General features: G+C 35.0%; 1 protein-coding gene across 12 annotated transcripts in view; it reads left to right on the plus strand.

The window, feature by feature from the left end:
• Positions 1-23,643, plus strand: part of SNTG1 (syntrophin gamma 1) — a 222,200-nt gene that overhangs the window by 98,325 nt on the left and 100,232 nt on the right. For 10 of the 12 annotated variants that reach the window (XM_087961717.1, XM_087961721.1, XM_087961719.1 and 7 more), the window contains 2 exons: positions 4,659-4,753; positions 20,610-20,662. In XM_087961717.1, the coding sequence (XP_087817843.1) occupies positions 20,636-20,662 (27 nt within the window). In that variant the 5' untranslated portion in view covers positions 4,659-4,753; positions 20,610-20,635. Of the gene's footprint in view, positions 1-4,658; positions 4,754-7,318; positions 7,374-20,609; positions 20,663-23,643 lie in introns of all 12 variants that reach the window. The other 2 variants (XM_087961718.1, XM_087961723.1) reach the window with 1 other exon arrangement.

The raw sequence follows: 23,643 nt of genomic DNA on the forward strand, positions 1-23,643 counted from the left end.
TGCTCAAAGTAGTATCCAAGAATTCCTGACCAATGCAATCACTACTATTGGAGCTATAATTGTGGTTTCTGTGTAAAAGTTCTTGGAATATGATAGCTTTCACAATTCTCTTGCTCTCTTGAATTGACAAAATCAATATGTTTCTTTGAGATGGATTATTAAATTGTTATAACATTTAACACTGCAGCTTTGTTGTTACCATATATGTGATTTCCATACCTGTGAGAGAAATATTAAGTTGGAATAATTCATAATGTTATAAAAAAACACAAGACTTGTGTGTGGAAACCCATTACAAAGAGGGTTGCTGTCTAATTAAATAAAAGCTTGGCTAGAATTTCAGTCTTGGATTTCTATTTGGACTTTTCATAAGTAAATGAAACTTCCTTGTTCCAAGTCCCATAGTCCATTTAGTTTTCAACTGGTAGCAATCCAAATCTTTATTAACATTTTATTTTATGGCTGAAATGATGATTAACATTTTGAAACAATTACAGGGATTTTATTGCATAAGTTACTAACCAGAAAGCATGTGAAGATTGGCTTAGTGAATTGGATTCCTTCTTAGTAAATGAGTAAATGAGTAATGTGCTATCATATCATCATAGGTAATTGCTTCCCTCATACTAATCCACTTCAGTATAAATAAACTGCTGCCAGGACTGGGATGCCTTGGCATAAGGACTTTCTTAAATTGGCAGCATCCTTAGCTTAGAGCACTGAACTTTGGTAGTAGGTCATTACTAAGAAAGATACCTGATCCCAGCAACAGTAAGGATTTGTTTAATAGTTGAATTTGCACATGTTGATGGAAATTCATTTCAGAAAATCAGATGAAGCCAAATTGATACCAAGCAACATCAGAGAAAACAAGAGAGGTTCCCTTTACCTGTTTTGAGTCAACCCGAAAAGACAACTGTAAAGAATTTAGCACTAACAAGTTATTTGGTACTGATGCAATGTAATATCTATATGGAGAGTCCTTGTTTCATTTCAAATAGAATTGACATGATTACATTGATGACTCCCAAATATGAATTTTTGTAACAAAGCATCCTAGGTATTAGAAGCGCATACAATACTGCATTCTACTGGGTGAGAAGCACTTCAGGCCCTTTTCTCAAGCACTAGCCAGTGATTTTAATGGGTTAGTAGACATGCCCCGTTATCAATTATTACACATTGTGCCTGATTTTAATAGGACTGGCCAATCTGGTTGTAGGGATGCTTTGGGATGTGTCTGATGCAATCTTTGCAACTCACTAATTAAAGCTTTGGAATTCCTCATTCTCTCAAATGTTTGGGTTACGTGCATTAAATGCTTTTATATGTTACCTGAGTGTGTGTGTCTGTGTCTGTGTGTATACTTCCAAGGAGAACATTTCAACTGAGATTGCCATCAAAGTGCAAACAATTATAGAAAGGTTTGCAGAACCCTTCAATTTATGTCCATATACCCACCTTCATTTTTGGGACTCCAGGGCCATATTTGGATGGGGAGCATGGTGTTCTTAGGATCAAAAAAAGTGTCCAGTAATTGTGCTTACATTAAAGCTTCTTGTCTTTTTCTTATGTTTTTTTTTTTTAAATAATTGAAAACAACTCTTACAAAACCTGCTTTATGATTGAATTTTTTGACATTTTGGAGCTTGAAACAAGTACGGTTGACTTAATATTATGTCCTTAAACTAGCAGCACACTGATTATGTTTAAGTAAGAAATTGGTTCTGCAGGCTACCCTTGAACATTTGATCTTCATTGGTGTTTTATATCTTTATTTTATTAAACTACAAAGGGCTATTGTAATCAGAAACAAAGAACAGTAATATCTATTTCAATAGGGAAGAGCTATATTCATGTTTCAGTAGCTCTATCTGGCAAGGCAATGTGGAAGATGAAATTATTGTAACATAGAAAATATCATTGTAAATGTTCACAAAGCCTTGCCCATAAATGCTTTACTACAGGGTGTCCAACCTTGGCAACTTTAAGACTTGTGGACTTCAACTCCCAGAATTCCTCAGCCAGCTTTGCTGGCTGAGGAATTCTGGGAGTTGAAGTCCACAAGTCTTAAAGTTGCCAAGGTTGGACACCCCTGCTTTACTACATTCTCACAGCGGGTCATTGGGCAATACCTTTAGAATACATTTCATTTTTAAAGATTACAGTTCTGAGGAAAAAGTATTCATCTCTGTTAGGTTTTCTGTATTTTTGTGTATCCCCCCTCCCCCAAATTTTATCAGAGGTTTATATAGCTCCTCTTATGTAGATATGTAAGGGAATTTGAGTTCTTGTTTCTTTTCTTTCTTAATCAATGTCAGTACTGATTATATACAATAACTGGTACCATCATCTTTAGCTACAATAATTGCAACCAAATACTTGTGTGACAATTGGAGAGATCAATCTTAGATGACACTGTATTGATTTTGAGCTATTTCTTCATGAAAACCAAAGGAAGATCCATTCATAATTTTTCTGTAGCTTTCAAACTGGTAGTTTCTTGCACCCTTTCAAATATTAAGTTCTTAGCCATCACATTAAAAGAGAATATAGCCCATAATCACAACGTTGGAAACCAATTGTAACTCATAAAATAGAATTCTTCTCAAAAGCAACAGGTCTTTTTGTCCATTTGAGAAGTCTTCTCAAACGTAAGTGGTAAAAACTTACTGAGAGTATGCTTATATACCTTTTCTTTTTGAACATGCTACTATTTTGCAGCAGACAATTTGTGTTGAAACTCTTTGGTGAATTCCATAGAAAGCAGTCTAACCAGTGAAAGAGTGATTTCTAGAGTTTACATTTTAGGAATTGTGCAACCACAGCTGTCTTCAGATAATACACTTACTGGAGATCATTAACTTGTTAATATATTTATATGTGTTTTATAAAATTCTACATTCCCTTTTTTGGTGTATCTCTTATTGATTAAATAATTAAGAACTTCTGGAGATGAATTAGTTAAAAGAAATGACTAAAGTATTGTATTAAAAAACTGATGAATGAAGAAAGAAGTTTCAAATAGTTTTCTTAACAATTTGGAAAATACTTTTAATTTGTATTACATCAAATGCTAGCCTACCAGCCTTTAATCAATTCGTTTTGAATGAACTCAAAATGTACTTGTTGAACATATGGCATCATAATTGCAATGAAGAGGAAAAGACAACATGATAACAGATCTAGGACTGGTAAGTGAAGGATAAAGTGTCATAAATAAGAAGAAGATTCTTTCGTTTAGTTCAATGCTTGTAACTGTCAGGAGAGATGCTTATTGTGACTGAATACATATTAGGCTATAGTACAAAACTAAATGGTCAAAGAACTATTGAACCTTAAACTTTTATTTCACATAGCATGAATGAAGTTTGTAGCTTTGAAATGATAGTGTTAGGAAACTGAACACCAAGCTTTTGTTCCAGTAAATAAGTAAAACATTAGGAAAACATTTAGTTGTGAAGGGCATCAAAAACATCACCTTGAATAATGATGATTTAGTCTGGAATGCTTTACATTCGGTATGACTGTAATTTGTTTTGAAACAAAATCCCATATTTTTCAGACTATAAGACGCACCAGACTATAATACTATAATTGGTTTAAGGAGGGAAACAAGAAAAAATAGGGTTTTTTTCCTCCACGCAAAAAAATGTATCAAAACCAAATTATAGAACCAAGGCATCGGGGAGGGAGGCCAAAAACAGGCACATTTTTGGCCTGCAGAGTGCTTCTAGATGCCAGGGAGGGCAAAAATGGCTTCACACCCCTGATCTAAAGCTTTAAGAGAAAAAATGTTTTTAATTTTTTAAATTCTAATGTCATATTGCTGAGAAAAAAATTTTTTTTAGTTTTCTTCTAAAAATACTAAAAGAAATAACTTGCTAACAATGTATTCCTTATAACTACCTGCCAAAATCACAACCAAAAGCAATTTTTATTTAACAAAAAGAAAATCATAGTTATAGTGAAGTTGAGAGAATAGGCGGAGGAGCAATTCAAGTAAAATTTTGAGTCTTAGCAGTGAAACATATGAAAGTGAAGCTGATAAATAAGCCAACAGTGTCAGTGGGTACAATTAGGTGATTTTAGACTCTGAACATAATGGCCTTGTGTGTATTATTTACCTTGAAAAAAATCATAGTTATAGTGAAGTTGAGAGAATAGGCGGAGGAGCAATTCAAGTAAAATTTTGAGTCCTGTATTATTGAGTGTGTATTATTTACCTTGAAAAATGATGAGCTACGTGCAGTCTGTTTGGGAGCTCCTGTGCATCTCCAGTTGAAAAGCGCCCTGCATGGTTATGCCAAAGAGTGTCATTCATCAGTGAAAAGCCCTAGATAGATCAAACTTCTGGCCAGGAGAGGTAATTCTAAGTGAAGTAGTGCATTTCATTATAGACATAAATACAACATCCTCTTAAACTATTCAGCATTGCTTTTCTGAATTTGACAATCACTTGCCAAAGCAATATCGGGCATTGTATTACAGTGTAGACTCATTTTTTCTTAACACAATTGGCATATCTTTCCCCCACATCCCCCATGCAATGGAACAACATTTTCTTCAATAGACAAAACATAGTTCTTTTTTGTTTTCTTCTTTCCTGTGATAATTATCTAATGCATCCTTGGTTTTTTTCTATCCTTTTTTTTCAGCTTGCCCATAAAAAGTCACCAAGAATCATGATTGAAAGAGTCTGTGAATGGCTGCCAGCTTTCCTGTTGGTCCTGCTTTATCTAATCTTCAAGTGGTATGTTACAGTTCATTATGTTGGTAGATCTGTGAAGAATAGCTTGGAGTGGGTGTGTGGTGTTTAGGTAGTTGAAAGCTGAAGTTGAAAGTATCAGCTTATTGCTACTAGGTTAATTTATTTGCCTTGATTTTTGCAAAGTGAAATCTCATGATAACAACTAAATCAAGAGCATTTTTAGTAAAACATGAATCAGTTTCATGATACAAGTACAGAAGGAAGTCAAGAATTGGCCTGGGAATCAAGGAAAAAGATTGGTGAATGGAGAAAATTATAAAGTAATCGTTTTCAAAACAATTTGTATAAAGAATAGCTTATGTAAAGTGTTCACCATAAACATAAACAGTTACTTCGAGGTTCATAAATTTACTGTGAAGAATGTGGGGTTTTTTTGAGGGGGGGTACAAGTGAATATGGATGTCCTCAGTTCTGGCTGATATCATTAAAACTGTGAAAGCATCATCGATTCTGCCCATTTGGGATGTGCTGTAATGTCACAATACATGGATAATATATGGGACTTACATTATGACATGCATGACATTGCTTTCATCAGAATTATTAGTTGAACTCTTTCCTGCAGATTCTCCTGCAAATGATCACATTCCATTGCACTGGGACATTTTCTAGAGCTATTACCAGTATTTTCCCCTCTTCTGTTAATCATGTCTCAGAGACTGTCAGGATAAGTCCCTGCAGTTTTCTAGGGGATGTTTTCCAGAAGTGGCTTGCCATTATCTCCTTTCTAGGGCTGAGAGAAAATGACTGGCCCAACTGGCTTTATACCTAAAGAAGGGCTTGAACTCAGAGTCTCCAGGTTTCTAGGACAGTGCCTTGATCACAACACCTAATTGTTAACTAACCAAGATTTAATCATGGATCCCAATACATTTGCAAAGTTGTAATCATTCTCATGTGGATTTTTAACGGTTCTGCAAAACAGCTTAGACTGGTGTAGAATAAAATAGACAGAGGAGAAGGACAATTAGGAGAAGTAGATATAAAATTGATGATATAAAAAAAAAAGATTGACTCAGACGATGCAAGCAAGATTGATAAGGAAGGTATTATTTTAAATAGAGAAAATAAATAGAATGAAAGTCACAGAAGTATTCAGTGCTTTGAAATAAGAACCAAAATAAAAGCAGAGAAGAAACAGAATTAATTACACTGGAGCAAAGTAATTTATGAGATAGAATAAAATGAAAAGACAGCAAAATCTGGCTAAGAAGTATTTAAAAGTTTGAAAGGATGCTGATCTACATCTTTCTACTGAGGGCTTTTTGTTTTTGTTTTTTATGTTTCTTAAAATACTGTATAGGCCAATTTTGCTTTGTTCTAGAGTGCTGATCTAGATTTTATATATATATATATATATATATATATATATATATATATATATATATATATATATATATATATATATATATATATATATATATGGTGTTCGGCTTGGTTGGTATTTTCCACGTGTAGTTCTTTTAAAGTTGTGCAACGTTTCAGCAGAATCTCATCTGCCATCATCAGGCTTCTGATTGTTCCGTCTGTGGGTCAGACTTTACAGTGTTTCAGCTTTTAAATTTGGGGCAGCCTATTGCTGTGCCAGCATCCTGAATCTTGGTCTGTGTTTATTGGTCTGAGTTGCTGTGTTCTGCTTGATGGCAGTCTCTGATATCTTCTGTCTGTTTTTGGCTCTTTTGTAGATTGGCTGCTGACTTTAATGGAGCCTTTAGTGCAGCTTGGCTTCGGGTAAATGGCATCATTAGTTAGGAAGCTGGGTTTCAAAAGCTGGAGGTATCGGGGATCTGTTTGTGCCCAGGTGTTTGCCTGGCTTGTGTGTGATATTTTTGTTTGTCACGTGGCAGCCTGGTGGAATCATCTCTTTCATCTTTCGGTCTTTTTCAATCTCTGGCTTTCTGATGACTGCATAAAGGCTCATTATAACTGCAGTCAAGATCAAAGGCCAAGACCCCATCAAGCAAGAAACGAACCAAACAAACCAAGCTCAACAATCGGATGAAGAAAAACATTCTGACATATATATATATATATATATATATATATATATATATATATATATATATATATATATATATATATATATATATATATATATATATATATATATATTTGTTTTTGTTTTTTGTGAAGGTTTAGGGCTGGATATAAGTTGATTTGTTTTTCATGTTTCAATGTGTTTTGTTTAAATTTAGATTACACATACCCTTGACTTGATGTAGAATTTAGTGGAAGCTTCATCTTACTTTGGGATAACTGTGGGCATAAATTTACTAAGCATACTGTATAAAATACCTTGTGCTCTTCTGTAAACTGTTTTGGTAAAATTCCGGTACCTGTTTTAATTCCAGTACTATGAAAGTGCCAGGGACATCTGGAAATAGCTTTGTATGGTTTTCCTCTATTAGCAATCCATTGCACAGTGGTCAGATTTGGTAGTTTGAACTATGTATAGTTATATTTCACATTTATCACCTTATCTAATGTTTGATCTCTACTATTGAACATGTTTAAATTGTATCTTGAACTGAATTTTATTTGTTTCAGGCATGAACATGTGCAGTTACAATTGATGGATGCTGATGTTGCTCTGATTCAAAGGGTCATTATCTTCTTAATAATATTGTTTGACATTTTGACATGTGCCCTTATGTAGCTTGACAACATATTTTTCAAGCAACATAAATAGATAATCTAGTCTTAAATGTGCCTTAAATGTGACTTGCTCATAATGCTCATTTTTCCATTTTGTCAGTAGAAATTATGCTCAACAGTTTGCACACATTTTTAGTAACGGCAAGGGCTTTAAATTCATAATGGATGTATGTACTAATCTTAAATGGATAGACAAGCATTAGGGATTTGTGCATAATTCAATGCCTAGGTTTTCTTTCTTAAAAAAGTAAAAACAAAGGTTAATAGACTAATTGTGCATAATTCAATGTCTAGGTTTTCTTTCTTAAAAAAGTGAAAACAAAGGTTAATAGACTAATCCTTTCAATTATTCTGAGTTCTTCATAAAGCCACAGAAATGTCTTCTATGTCACCAAGAAATAAGTAAGACTAATCATCCATATATTCTTACTCATAAATCAATTATCACTTTGTTCCTGCAAACCAAGGCAGAGTGAAGTTTATCTCTAGCTAAAAATATAGTTTACTCTTTGTAGTGGTATCTTTCGATTGTTAATGAACAAAGCTTTATCAGAATAAATGAAACAGAACCACATTCTCCAATTTTCAGGGTAAATGGAACTAAGGAACAGAAAGCAGAGAAATATTTTTGCAACACTTCACAGGAACTTAGCCCTCTTATTCTCAATACTTATTGTGGACTCTCCCATCTGGACTTGGGGAAGGGTTCTAAGCTATATACTGTGCAAATGTTCCTGTACATAAAGCCAGCTACTTCTTTAGTGAATCCTATACCTGCCTGCATCCTACTCCCTTCCACCATATGTAAAATTATCTCTGAGGTCTCTGCACACACAATCTGCACCTTGGATCTTGTCCAGACTTGTAGACCTCTGCTTCTCCACAGAAAAGACAGAAGGCACTGATCATACCAGCACAAGAACAGGCACAATATCCACATATTGTGCCTGTTCTTATTCTGGTATGATAAGTGCCTCCTGTCTTTTAGTCCAGTCCTTTCTAAGCATTGGTAGGACTTCCTGAAATCAGTCCAGTCTCTGCTCAGATTAGTGTTCCTAGACCTTGAGTGTTGGGTAACTGCTCTATTTAAGAGCAGCTTGTGTTTGAATCTCTAGTGTTGTTCCTTTGCATTTCTCAGTTGGGTTCATGTGCTGTCCATATGTTTTTGTATGCTGATAGGACTTTCCATGTGTTGAGATTATTACTAGAAGTTGGATGCTATTGTTCTCTTGTGGGGATCTTGTATAATGAGCACTTTCTTGGTATTAGCAAGTATAGGTAAGCAGCAGGTTCATTTGTGATGCTAGGAATTCATGCATTGCTTTTAGTTTTTTTAAGCATTAGGTATGGATCATGTTCAGAGTGGCTGTTGTCTGGGTGTCCAGCAAGATACTGTTTGGCTCTTATTCTGTTCTTATTCTGATATGACACAGTGTTGGATGTCTGCTCCTGGAATTGTGACTGGTACCTGGTTTGCTATCTGTTCCTGCAGCCTCCTTATCTAGATTCAAACCTGTAATAGAGTGAGTGGCTATGGTGTTCCAGCTTCACATATCAGCTACACATCCCATTGTTCTTCTAGGTCTTCTTAAGTTCACATTATAATGTGTACTTGCTCTATCTCAAATAATGATTGCAGCTTCCTCTTCACTATGTTGAAGAATTAGATAACAGGTTGTTCCTCAGTTATTTTGGATATTGATCTTCTGTTCATCTATTTCATTAGTTTCATATATCCCATCCCATTACGTCTCCTATTGTGGTAGCATTCCATTAACTCCAGGTCCTCTTGTCCTGTCCTTGTATGGTGTGTTCCAGTAGCACACATATCATCCGATTGTTCTGGTTTTTCAACATCTGGCATGGACCTTGTTCATCAGGGTAATCTCCAAGCTGACATGACTCTCTTAATTCATGTCACTTTCATATCTTGAGCAGGGGAGGTGAAACATTCAGAGGCCTTTGCTCAAGGACACTAACTGGTAAGGTAGGTACCAGTCAAGATTAGTCTCCAGCATCAAAAGGTGCACTCTATGTTATCTAGCCACTCTAAGTGTGTGTGTGTGTGTGTGTGTGTGTATGGTATTCAGCTTTGTTCGGGTATTTTCCCACGTCATTATAGTTGTGCTTTTAAAGTTGTAGCAACGTTTCAGCAGAATCTTATCTGCCATCATCAGGCTTCTGTATTGTGTTTGTCTGTGCGTGGGAAAATACCTGAACAAAGCTGAATACCATACATGTAAGTACCTGCGAAAACTTAAGAAAACAAATATATATGTGGCATTCAACTTTGTTCGGGTATTTTCCCATGTCATTGTAGTTGTGCTTTTAAAGTTGTAGCAACGTTTCGGCAGAATCTCATCTGCCATCATCAGGCTTCTGTATAGTGTTCATCTGTGAGTCAGACTTTTACAGTGGTTTCAGATTTAAATTTGGGGCAGCCTATTGCTGTGCCAGAATGGTTTTTTTCTTCATCCTGATTGGTTGGGAGTCTTGGTCTGTGTTTATTGGTCTTGGAGTTTGCTGTGTTCTGCTTGATTGGTGTTTCTAATATCTTCTGTCTGTTTTGTGGCTTTTTTTGTCTTGATTGGCTGGCAACATTGTGTTACTTTATTGGAGGCCTTTAGTGCAGCTTGGCTCCGGGTAAATGGATGGCTATCATTAATTAGGAAGCTAGGTTTCATCTGGGTGCCTGGTTGGGGTGTGTTTGAGCTGGAGGTATCAGGGGGGATCTGTTTGTGCCCAGGTGCTTGTCTGGCTAGTGGTGTGGAGATTTTTTTGTTTGTGAGTGCAGGCTTCCAAATGATTGACAGTCTGGTGGAATCATCTCTTCTATTCATGCTTTCTGGTCTTTATTCAATCTCTATGGCTTCTCTGATGATTCTGTGGCTGGGGTTTTCTATAGTGGCTAGGGTTTTGGTGCCATTGAAGTTGATGCTATGACCTGTGGCTTCCATGTGTTGGACTAGTGAGGAAGTGTGTTCCAGCTTTTTGACTGCATTTTTGTGTTCATCCAGGCAGGTACTTATTCTTCTATTAGTCTGTCCAATGTATGTGGCCGGGCATGATGCACAGGGGACTTCATATATGCCACAGGGGACTTCGTACAGCAATAGGCTGCCCCAAATTTAAATCTGAAACCACTGTAAAAGTCTGACTCACAGATGAACACTATACAGAAGCCTGATGATGGCAGATGAGATTCTGCCGAAACGTTGCTACAACTTTAAAAGCACAAATACAATGACGTGGGAAAATACCCGAACAAAGCTGAATGCCATACATGTAAGTACAAAACTTGAGAAAACAAATATATTATATATATATATATATATATATATATATATATATATATATATATATATATATATATATATATATATATATATATATATATATATTCTGAGGTTCTCGCGGGTATTTGTATGTGGATCTTTGGTTATTCGGGTTTTCTCCCACATAAAATTGAAAGCATGTAGGCAACGTTTCAATGAAGTCTCATTCATCATCTTCAGGCTTGTGTCTTCGGCTCTGTGCTTCTCAGAGTGATGTGAGCTTGCAGCTGCTTCTTCCTTTTAACTGCTAGTTAAAAGGAACACACACACACACATGCACACACATGTATAAAATTTATATAGCCACCCATTTCACTAAATGTGATTCTTAAAACAATTTCATCACTTTTAAAATACTTTTAAAAATAATGCAAGATTGTAAGAGATCCAAATACAAGTAAAATGCAAATGTTCCATAAAATCATAAATCATTCAACCATTTGGTTGTACCTTAATTCTACAAGAATTAATAGATACCAAAACTATATGGTATAGAAAAAAAGCAAAATTCTTATCTTTTGAAAAAGCAGAAGACATGTATTGAGTTCTTTGCCTTAATAATGTTGGAGTGTCACAATGAAGTCTTTTGAAAAAGATATTTTCACCCTTTTTCACTGAGATTTATATAACTGTGATTTTGAAGGCTGCTGAAGAGTCTGTTGACTGTGTAAGCTATTGTCCAATTTCCTTGTTAAAGGTTAATGTAAAAATATGCATCCATCAAGCCTGATCTGTAGATTGCAGATTATGCTTTGATTTTGCAACATGCAGTCTTTTTTAAAATGTCATCAGACATCTCATTAAGTTAGAAGTGTAAAATGGGTGGGGAGAACACTAATTCAAATAATATGGCCTTGTTGCCCTTATTTTAGTTCAGCACCCTTATTTTTATTAATATAGTGTTGAAAATATCACTGTGGTTTAAATATATGAATGCATTTTTGAATTATATATCACAAACCTGGAATTAACAACTATGTAGAATTGTAGATATATTAAGAATGGGCAATGGCTATTTCCAGGGGGATATCTTCAAAGCAGGTGGCAACACCTTTGGAAGGAAGGCATGAATATCAGACAGTGTCTCTTTCAAATGATTGTTCTCAGCTGGAACCTGGCAAATGAGATCTAAAATGCAGGTCATGGCCATAACTCATTCAGTACCTTTTTGACATTTTCAAGGGCTCTTAAAAGACTATGTCAGCCTTTGAACTACTTAGAAAAACCTGCTTGGATGATTTTCTGTGAAAAACAGGGGAAGAGGGGAAAATATTTTTCTGTTCTCTCATTGCCGTGGCTTCTGTATGTGTTTTGTGGTGTTCATTTCTGCTTTTTGTTTTATGCCACCAGTAAACTAGTCCTATGTCCACTCTTCATTCCCTGCAGTTCTTCAGCAGACCTGTGACCAGTGAGCTGACATAATATCTTTAGAAGCCAACTGATTAATTGTCCAGGATAGCTTGATATTCCAGTAAATCAGCAATGCCTTAATTGCAATGGCTGGCACATTAGCAAGCTTTCCTACAATTGAATTTTGAAAATTCCTCTTTTTCCAAAAGCTATAAATTATAGCAGCCAGGCCCAGAAAACCAACCCTGTACCTCTGCAGATGAAGGAAAGATTTATCTACTGTAGCTACACAGCTGGTGATCCATCTATGACAAATGAGCCAAAACTGACTATTTCGCTCAAGGAGCAACTTCATCAGTGCAGAAAACCACATTCAATGTGTAACAAGTGGGGGCACATATTATTTCAGATAAATTTATGACCAATCATGAGAGACATGACATCTGCACTATTCCTCAGAAAATACTGTCAACAAAACTATTTAATCCTTCACATAAAACAGTTGTAGAATCCTTCTCAGCTTAGAGAGGCCACTGCCATGTTACACTAATAGAATCCTGATTCTGTCTCAATCACCCAACTTGAAGCACACAAATTTAGGAATCTTGGTTTCAGTGAGAGAAATTACTACTTGTGCCCTGTGTCTCCATATCCTTTATATCTCTACTTTTGAACAAAGAAACCTTGGAAGAACCTGAGACCAGATGGCACTATTCATCTTTCCCAATGAGGTGTCTGTCATACACACATGCATGCTTTTTATTCTGGATCAAGTCTCTTAGGAGATGGGTCTATTTTACCACCAATCTGGCATTTAACAGAAAAGAAGAATCAGAAAACAAACAGACTGAGGACAAACCAAAGATGGTAACAATAAAAAAGCAGCAACAGCAGCAGCAAAAATGCCCTTTTAGTCATGTCCACTGAGCCACCATGCCAGGCCATACCAACAGAAGCAGAAAGCCTGAGCAGTGATGACAGAAAGGCTGAAAATAATAGAGATCACACTGACAGCAAAAACAAAGGCTTGGCAAAGCTGCTTATGAACCATTCTATGAGATATATTGCACTATTTCTAGGCATACTGTAAATATAACACAAAATAGATTGCAGACTGCTGACATTTTTGCATTTCACGCTTTTAAAAACAAATAATGAAAGTTGTCTATACATAGTCTTTTTAGAAGAATATATTTCTGTCAAGTGTTCAGTTCAGTCTCATTTGCTTTGTCTCTGTTAATATATATGTTATTCAATAACTCAGTTTACCTTTTGATGTTCTGAAAATTCAGAATTAGTTTTGCTTGTTTGGGTTGTGCTGACAAAGTTTAACCACTGACAGTATTTCATTTGTATTATGTTCCCATATACAAGGTTGGAATATGTGAAAAGCATTAATCTATTGGGCAAGTTCTTTTGTGCTGTTTTCTAGTGCGATGGTGAAATGAAAGAAGCTTTAGAACTGCATGTAAGATTTCTGGTTATTTATGCAGTTCAGCCAATATCCAATAAACAACAACAGCAAGGTAACTTCGCCAAGATAGAGTTGATGCGTTATCCTGCTTTTTAAATAACATGACCTTCATAGCAAAGCAGTTTTAAGGTCAAATTTATTTCAGGAATGTATCTATAATTATATTATCTTAATGACTTACTTGTATTGTACACTGTTTCTATAGGGCAAGAGCTTTTCTTTGCTATATAACATAGATGCTGCTTTTTCAAATGTGTAGAAGATCTTTTGAACAATGTGGAAATTGGTACTGGGGTAGCCATAGGAGGAAGAAGGAACCACACAATCTCATCCTTTCCTCCAATGGGAAATTGGTCCCAGTTCTCCTTTTGACTAGAAGAAACGTTGACCTTAATAGAAATCTAGATACAAGCCTATTTATACAGGTGAATAATAATAAAAACAGCTTTGCTTCCAGGAGCACACAGTAGCAAGCCATTGATTTCCCTTTACAACAAAAATGATTTAATTGTATATTTTAAAATGCTTTTTCAGTGTTACATAAAAGGGTTGTCTGCCAAGGGACTGTCAAGTATAATTACCAAGCTGCTTATTCGGTGTTGTTTATTTGCACATCCCATCTGAGATGAGTTAAATGAATCTGCTATTCTTGAAAACTTGAGTGTCTGTCAGATGGAAGACAGAAGAAAAATGAGAATACAGCAATTTATTTTTATTTAGGAATTGCCATATGCTGCCACCACTATCTAAAAAATTCTGCAACAAAAATATCAAATTTTATATATTCCATTTATAATATTCCCCGTTTGATGACTTGAAAGTTTGACGACTAAGTTGGGGTTGAGAAGATGCTTTCCATATTCCTACATAACATATTGTGATTCACCTGTTAAAAAGATAATTCCACAAATCATGAAGATTTGGAGAGTTCATTTGTCAGAAATGGTGTAGGGTCTCTTGCTTGGGCGGGGGGGTTGGACTAGATGAACTACAAGGTCCCTTCCAACTCTGATTTTCTGTTATCTGTTATCTGTTATTAACCAATAAAACAGCAGACACAAATTGACCTGAGATAGTTGCAGTGTAATATTATATCACAACTAACCCCCAGTAGTCAGCAATATGTCCTCAATGTGAATATTTTTGCATGAACCAATTTTATATTCTTGGCTTTGAAAGCTGTTGCTATACAAATGTAATATGTTGGCTTTTCTGTACAATCTCTATCCAAGCATAATCAAATATGTGAGATGTAATTGTAAAATTGCCAAAGAGTATAGTTTATTGAATAGCTACCTGGCTACAAAAGTATTGTGTTGGTTTTGGCTATTTCTCTTGGTGTCTCACAACACTAAATGCAAGTGCATATTTTAAATAAATTTTATAAAATAATAAATGGGTAAAAATATAAAAAATATAAGAAACAAATAGGTGCATATTTTGGGAAAGTAACATAATTATTCTGAGCCTGGAGTGTTGTTCCCTTTGCACTTCTGAGTTGGGTTCATAACATGTGCTGGCCCATATGTTCTTGTAACTTGGCAGCTTTAGTTCTGATAGGACTTTTCATGTGGTGGGGAAGTAGGTTATTACCAGTAGTTGGATGGTGGGGATTCCCTTATGGGGATATTTTATGATCAGCGCGATCCTTCTTTGTGTTAGCCAGTCTGATAGGAGCCTGCTACTAGCAGTTGGTTCATCTGTGCTGCAGGTGTTCATGTACTACTGTTAGCCAGTAGGTCTGAATCAAGTCTGGGCCAGGTAATGTTCAGCTCTTCAAGTTCATGACTCACTGTTGTACTTCTGCTACTATGATGGTGACTGGTTCCTATTCAGGGATCCTGCGGCCAGTTTGCACTGATATATATCTTCTCATTCTTGCAAATATTCTTCCAATACTGTTCAGTTTTTATTGTTGGTGGTTGGACTGTTACTTTGTTATTGCACTACAATTGGATGGTCCTTTGGGAACAGAGCATTGGCCCCCTTCTTCTTTAGTGTATCTCCTTAGCTTGGTGCAATGAGCCTTTGTTTAATAGTCTTCAGGGCTTCAGTTCGAGTCAGGTCCTTGCAGTTTTTAGCAGCCAAATCTTATCCCCAATCTTCACACACCTAACCTCTCTCTGTTTTTTATTTTTTTATTTATTTTATTTATTTGATTTGTCAATCGCTTACAAGATACAGGTATAAGAATAAACATAGTTTTGAATACATGAGATAGATACTTATAAAAAAAATAAAAAGAAACAATAGGACAGGGATGGTAGGCATGATTGGTGTGCTTATGCACACCCACTATAGGCCTCTTAGGAAGGGGGTGAGGTCAATAGTAGACAGTCTAAGGTTAAAGTTTTGGGGGCTTGGGGAAGAAACCACAGAGTCAGGTAGAGTATTCCAAACATTGACCACTCTGTTGCTGAAGTCGTATTTTCTGCAGTCAAGTTTGATGTGGTTAACCTTGAGTTTGTATCTATTGTGTGCTCTTGTATTGTTATGGTTGAAGCTGAAGTATTCATTTGTAGGTAGGACATTGCAATGTATGATTTTATATACTATATTTAGATCAGACCAGAGGCAGCGTAGTTCTAGGTTTTCTAGGTCTAGAGTTTCAAGTCTAGTGGCATAAGGTATTCTGCAATGAATAGAGGAGCGGAGAACTCTTCTTGTGAAATATTTCTGGACTTTTTCAATTGTGTTTATATCAGATACATGATATGGGTTCCAGACTGATGAGCTGTATTCAAGTATAGGTCTAGCAAATGCTTTGTATGCTCTAGTTAGTAGTGTGATATTACCAGAGAAGAAGCTATGTAGGATTAGATTAACAACTCTTAATGCCTTTTTGACTATGTAGTTACAGTGGGCTCTAGCACTTAGATCACTAGAGATGAGTACTCCAAGGCCCTTGTCAGAGTTTGGATCCTCAACAAGGTCTTGACTATTAGGTTGTATTTTATTTTCTGATTTTTTTGCCAATATGTAAAACAGAGCATTTATTTGTTGATATTTGAAGTTGCCATTTGATTGACCATTTTGATACATAGTCAAGGTCTTTTTCGAGGGTAGTAGAAGTAGTAGTGTTGCCTCAATTTTAGTCTCCTTGATCTTATTTTCCAGTATGTACTACTATTCTTTTTGATTGTGTAACCAAGCATCTCTTATATTAACGCAGCTGTACCATGTACCAGTTCATTGGTTGGAGTTATTATGGCAGTAGGTATTATTGTGAGGGCTCTAGGAGCATATTTTAGCATACTATCTGATAGCCCTTCTCTACTGAGTCTTGGGAACCTGATATTATGCCTCATATTAACAGCTGTGCTCTGTAATGTACAGGGTGATAATAATGTCACATCTTCAGGGATAGACTGTACATCTGGTTATTCTTCTGGAATTTCTCGAGTATGGGATGTAATGTGTAGTTGGTCTATCTCATGTTGTGAGAGCAGCTTCCTCCTCAGTCTATTGAAGTGTTGGGTAATTAGCTGTTTCTCAGTTAATGTGGTTCAGGTCTTCTGTCCATCTACAGTTTCCTGATGCATTTCATTTATCTCCTTCATTAGTTCTACTTTGCAGTATGAGTCCAACAATTCCAGGTTCTCTTGTCTTGACCATGTATGGTTAGTTCCAATAGCCCACATATCAACAGATTTTCCTGGTTCTCCTACATCTGATGCGGTCTTTTTTCATCTGGACAATGTTCAAACTGGCAGATCTTTCCTAGTTTGTGTCACTGTCATACTTTGAGGTTGATAAATGAAGCTTTAGGGGTCTTTGTCCAAGGACCCCTACTAGTAAGGCATTCAGCTTTGTTCGGGTATTTTCCCACGTCATTGTAGTTGTGCTTTTAAAGTTGTAGCAACGTTTCGGCAGAATCTCATCTGCCATCATCAGGCTTCTGTATTGTGTCCGTCTGGTATTCTCATCAGGTATTCTCATATTCTCATGGTATTCATGAGGCTTCTGTATTGTGTCCGTCCAGACGGACACAATACAGAAGCCTGATGATGGCAGATGAGATTCTGCCAAAACGTTGCTACAACTTTAAAAGCACAACTACAATGATGTGGGAAAATACCCGGACAAAGCTGAATACCATAAATGTAAGTACCCGCGAAAACTTAAGAAAACATACATACAAATACATATGTATTTCTGAAAAATTGTGCTTCCAAAAAACAATCTGCCAATGAAATATTTTCTTTTAGAATAATAAATGCCACAAGACAGCGTGCTCATATATTGCTGACCTTTCATTCTTCCAAATGTTTTATAATAACTTATAACATATATTTTTTTATCTACAGTATCACAGAATAACTCCTCACCAGAGAGGATTTATTTGAGCAAAAAGTTTGACTCAGTCTGAGTAAACCTTTATTTTTCTGATTGGAAGTGTACCAAGAGGATAAAAATAAACTTTCCATCTTGGAAGAAATAGAATCTGTACACAGTAGTGATAGCTAAGAAACTGAAACTGAAATAGCAATATGTAAGTCTATTTGTCATATTGGAATTTTTTTCTTGTTTTTCTTAGTTCTTTTTCTAAAAGTGAGAGCTTGGAAAAATTAAAGGTCAGAATATATGACTTAATTTTATTTTCAGACTGATGGATTATTCTATCTTCCAACTTTTATTTCTTGTCAGTATACAAAATTAACAGATAATAATGAAGATCTTTTTTAACGTAAGTTCAGTTAGTGAACATTATTGCCTGACAAAAATATACTTTAATCTGTAATGAAGATACCAAATAAAATAATAGTACAGGTAGTCCAACTTAACCGTTGTAATTTTGGTTACTATGACAGGTCACAAAATACAGCATTATGTGACTGTGGTGCTTTAGTGACAGCAGTTCCTGCATTTCCAGTTGCTGTTATTATGCAAATTCTGCAATGTCATTAAGCATGGCATCATATAGTCACCATTTCCTACGTCCTTCCTATTCCCCAAATACTTTGTTCATTGGAAGCTGGCAATGAAGGTCACAAATGGTGACCAGAAATTATGATGTCACTGCAAGATGCTGTGATATCATAATTTTAAGATGGTCACCAGGTGACCAGATTGTAATCACATGAACATTGGTGTGCTGTCACAGCTGTTCAGCACTTGTATTAAACAAGGACCACTTGTGGTTCAGCACTTTTATTAAAAAAGTCACTGAACATGTGGTTGCTAAGTAAGGACTACCTGTATGACTGGGGCATATGGCTACACATATTCTTAATGTAGTATAGTGAACTTAGATAAGTAAAATATGCTACAAAAATGAATATTTGATATTGTTCTATTTTTATTTTTTATACTGTAGTTTCCAAAATTTTACACTTGTATGTATGCAAAATAATTACAGTATCTGCAAAATATATAGACTTTGGAAGATGCACTGTGCTTTAAAATTCCATTTTCAAAATATTGTGAGTGTATTTTAGCTACCACATTCATGCAAGAATCTTTTTGATGTTTTAGTGCAGAAGCAAGTTTTCTATCAAGTGATTTGTATTTTATTCAAAGTATTTTACTTTAGGGTATATGGTTTGAAAAGTAATAGACTGATAATTAAACTATTTCAGTATTTGTTAAACTGATATAATTATGTATTTGTATTATTCATTTGATTTTGTTTGAAGTTGCATTATTTTCATTTCTAATTAAATATAAATAATGTAATAGTGAATTTCAGTTTAGAATGGGAAGCTGATAGGAGTGATTCTGGTCTTAAGGACTAAAGTTATTGCCTGAAAAGTATGGAAACTCCTCTGTGAATCTGATGAAATGTCAGATAGAAAGCAGGGTCCAGCTCTAGAAAACTACAACCAAAGGAATGTTACAAATTAATTCCTTTCCGGACACAATCTTTGAATAGCCTCAACTGTTTGAATGACACGCTTTATTTCATGTTATAAAAAAATTCCTCAATAAATTTGTCTGGTGGTGCTATCATTTTCACACTTACTTCATAGTAACTGATTACATAGTATTTTGATTTATTTTTTCAATGTTTATAAGCACCTGTCTCACAAATGTAACTCTCGGTGCAGAGGTGGTATTCAGTAGGTTCTGACCAGTTCTGGAGAACTGGTAGCGGAAATTTTGAGTACTTTGGAGAACTGGCAAATACCACCTCTGACTGGAGATTTTACAGCATCCTTCCCCTACCCACCAAGCCACGCCCACAGAACCAGTAGTAAAAAAAATTGAATCCCACCACTGTCTGGGTGATGTACAATAAGCAAAAAGTTAAAACAATTTAAAAAAAAACACCAAATAAAATCAAAACTATAATACAAAGGGTTTATTTGGTCACCATGTTTGAAGGTTTTATATGCTCACACTGTTTTTTGATTGTGAAAACTGTCTGCAAAATTAAATAATATGGCAAGTGTTTATATAAACATAAACCTCTCTCTTTTACACTAAGTAAAATAATAGATGCACCATTTTGGCTTTTCCACTTCCTTACAGTACACAGATATACAAAAATATTATTTCTATGTTCCTTTTCTTCCTTTTTTTAAAAATACCATTCAGTTTTTTACTAATATTTCAGATTTTCTTCTAGGCATTTACGTTGTTAAAAATTATTTTGTACTGAAGTCGTGAATTCATATTTATAAGCAATATTAGAATGTGGGATCATATTTCATATGCAAATTCATTTGGAGATAGTTTTAAATTAGCTATCCTTAACCCAAAGGTGCTTTTCAAAAGGCAATTGGATTTTCTTGGGGTTTTTCCTTGAAAACATTTCGCTTTTCATCCAAGAAGTTTCTTCGGCTGTGGATGAGCTTCTTGGATGAGAAGTGAATGTTTTCAATGAAAAAAACCAAGAAAGTCCAATTGCCTTTTGAAAAACATCTTTGGGACAACCATGTCCTTGATGACTGAGAATAGATATTTAGCTAGCCTTAAATGGTATTCAATGTATAACTGTTACGATACCTCAAATTTGGGCATCTTTCTCCTTTGCTATCTTCATTTTTAAAAATAAATAAATATCTTTTTCCCCTTCTTTTAGACAATTATCTCTTGGTGCCATAGCACATGGATTTCAGGACTTCATGTGAAGAGGTAGTGCAAATTTTTCTAACTTAAGCATGTACATATGTACTTATTTTATCTCGTTTATGCTCATGATATTGTATGAATTGTGTGAATTATTAAATGGAGGTTTGCATATTTAAAAATAAAGCAAAACTTTATCAGCTTTACAACCAGGGCAAGGATACGCGACTTCTCAAACTTCCATTCTTTGAATGTTTTTGTGTTTACAAAATCAAGCTTCACACAAATGCAAAGATGGTTTTAATAGGGCTACACTTCAGTTAATATCATATCTACAATTATAACCCTGTATATATAAGAAAACAATGAACCATAAAAAAGCTCTTTATGTGTTCATGGACACATTTATGCATGCATCCTTTTTATCCCTTTTAATTCCATGCTGACCATTGGACTATGAATGTGGTATGCGAAGTCTTTATTTTTCATTTTCTTTGCCTAGCTTTTCTACATTTATCTCCTAATCTTCCATTTCCTTCACTTTCCATATTCTAGCATCATTAAGAACTAATTATAAATAATGGTAGAAAATTAAAAAAAAGTGTTAAGTATGAGTAATAATGAATTTATTAGCATTAACCCCAAACAAAGGAATATGAACTTTAATTTATATGAGGCTCATCTGTCAGTTCCATCAATGGGGAATTGAACTCATGGGTCAATGAACTTGTTATGTGATTATATGCAGTGCATTAGTTTTAGATGGTCTTCAGGCTCAGGGGTGTTGGTGGGTGGAATATATAGAGGTCAGCTTTAAAATATTCTATATAGCATACTTTTTTTCTTAAACTCTCAGCTCAGAGATACAGGTATTATATTAAATCATGCTCTCATTATGAGGTATGTGTATAGAGAAATTCCTTTCAATGTCCAATAAAGGACAGAACTCATAAAACCATATACATGAGGACATGAGGTAATGCAACTTCCATATCTCCCTAATTTGAGAGTGTGAGGTAAAGGAAGTAGATTTAGAATAATGAATAAATTTGAATAAGAATGGAATAAGATGATTAGAAAACTATTCAGATAATCACAAACAGTTTTGAATTAGCAAGCTACCATAAAAAGTAAAAAGAGACAAAAGCCCAGGATGTGTTCTTCTGAACATTCCTGAAATAGTGTGTATTGCAATGTTTGATAGCCAAAGCTAGAATAATAGTTCAAGGGTGTATTGTATAGCTACAACTATTGTACTGTGAAATAATACTAGGGGGTTCATATCACTGAATTGTGTTTGTGTGTTTGCTGGGATGTGTTTTGTTTTGCTTTTCTCATGCTTGATTTCCTTATTCATTCTGAATAGGTTTTGCCTGTGTGCATCCCACTGCTGACTCTTATTTTAATTTCACTGTGATGCTTAATTAGGCCTACTGTATAGTTAGATGTTATTTAATTCTTGCCCCTAGCTTTTTTCATCAAGCTGCTTGGGAGATTTTATAAGGTAATTAGCCAGGAGATGAATATAGAGTCAAATAAGACAGCATAACTATATATAAGTTTTTCAATAAATGTTATGCCAAGAAACCATTGAATGAATTAGGAACTGTTCTTCCAAAATTACAGATCAACACACATTTCTGCCATCCAGCTAACCTTATTTGGTGGAGATTAACAGAATTAAAATGTCACTCTGTATTTGTTCTTCATCATTCCTGTTTTCGTCCGTCTCCTGAAAACCATATTTATTTTCTCTGCTGTTACCATGAAGTTCAAATGCAAAAAACATGAAATTTAGAGAGAGGGGTGTAAAGAACCAGTGTTAGTCATAAAATTCTAAGATTGAGAACATGGGATTGATTCCAGGTCTGCACATAGTGCTCAGATAGAGTTTGCTGGAATTTATGAAATTTAATATTAATTCTTAATATTTAACCTTTATTGGCTGACATAATGACTGCAGATTTTATAGCAGCCCTCCAGGGGCATTGGATTACTCTTCCTTGTATTTAAAAGGCTGCTCTGATTGAGGAAAAGTATTAGGGTCTATACTGTACTTAACAGGCTTACAAACTTGTTCCTTGTTTCAAGAAACAGTTGGCTTCCAATGGGATTTCCATAGTTAGATGTGTATGCACTTGGCAAATTTCCAAAGTGGTTGTAAGATGTTGGATATCCTTATCTTGGGTAATAAAATTTGGGGAATAACTGAAGTAGAATAACTATCCATGTGTCAATAAAAGTTCAGAAATTCAAAAGAGGAAAAGGGGGATGAAGTCAGAGATCATTGCACCTTTCAAGCATATAAACTGTCCATCCAAAAAGTCTCACATGCCCTTAAATTCCAATGAAAGGAAGGTGAACATCAGCAAAATAATTAGTCAGTTGTTTTTGGGAAAAAAAGTTAGAAAAGTTTTGAAGTAGAAAGTCTACAACCTGTTGTAGATTATCCAACACTATGGTGGCCTTGCTCTTTCCAGAATATCTGTGGATTATTTTTAATTAATTAATTAATTCACAAATCTAAGCTACAATCTGAAAAACACTTATATTGAATTTGTTTTTGTATATTGAAGAGTTATTTACAGGATTATAATAATAAAACAGAGCGATCATGAGTGGAACTTTTTATAGTGTTTCTGTGATACCAGCTATGGTCTTGGCTGTTGAGTAATCCTAATAATTTTAGTTAGATAAATCAAATGCTGTAACTTTAATATCAAATTATCAGGTTTCTATTCTATCAAATAATGTGCAAGTTGTATTTTATATGCATATGTAGGATACTGAAAAATAAGCCCTACTATTGCAAAAGGTTTTTTTTAGTTTAAGATCATATTTTGGAAGTTTTAGTCCTTCATCCATATACAAAGCCCAGATACATACAATATTTAAATGTAACTTAATGTTGAGTACTACTAATGTTCTATTAGTAATTTTTGTCTTGCATGTTTCAATATTTTTATTTACTTCTGATAATTGGAAGAATGTTAATGGATCATTTGAAATATACCTTATTTTGTTCGTTTTACTGAATTCCAGTTAAA

Source organism: Notechis scutatus, chromosome 3 (assembly GCF_049901735.1).
Source record: "Notechis scutatus isolate UNSWTSFEM ecotype Mainland chromosome 3, rNotScu1.2, whole genome shotgun sequence".
NCBI classification, from domain to species: domain Eukaryota; kingdom Metazoa; phylum Chordata; class Lepidosauria; order Squamata; family Elapidae; genus Notechis; species Notechis scutatus.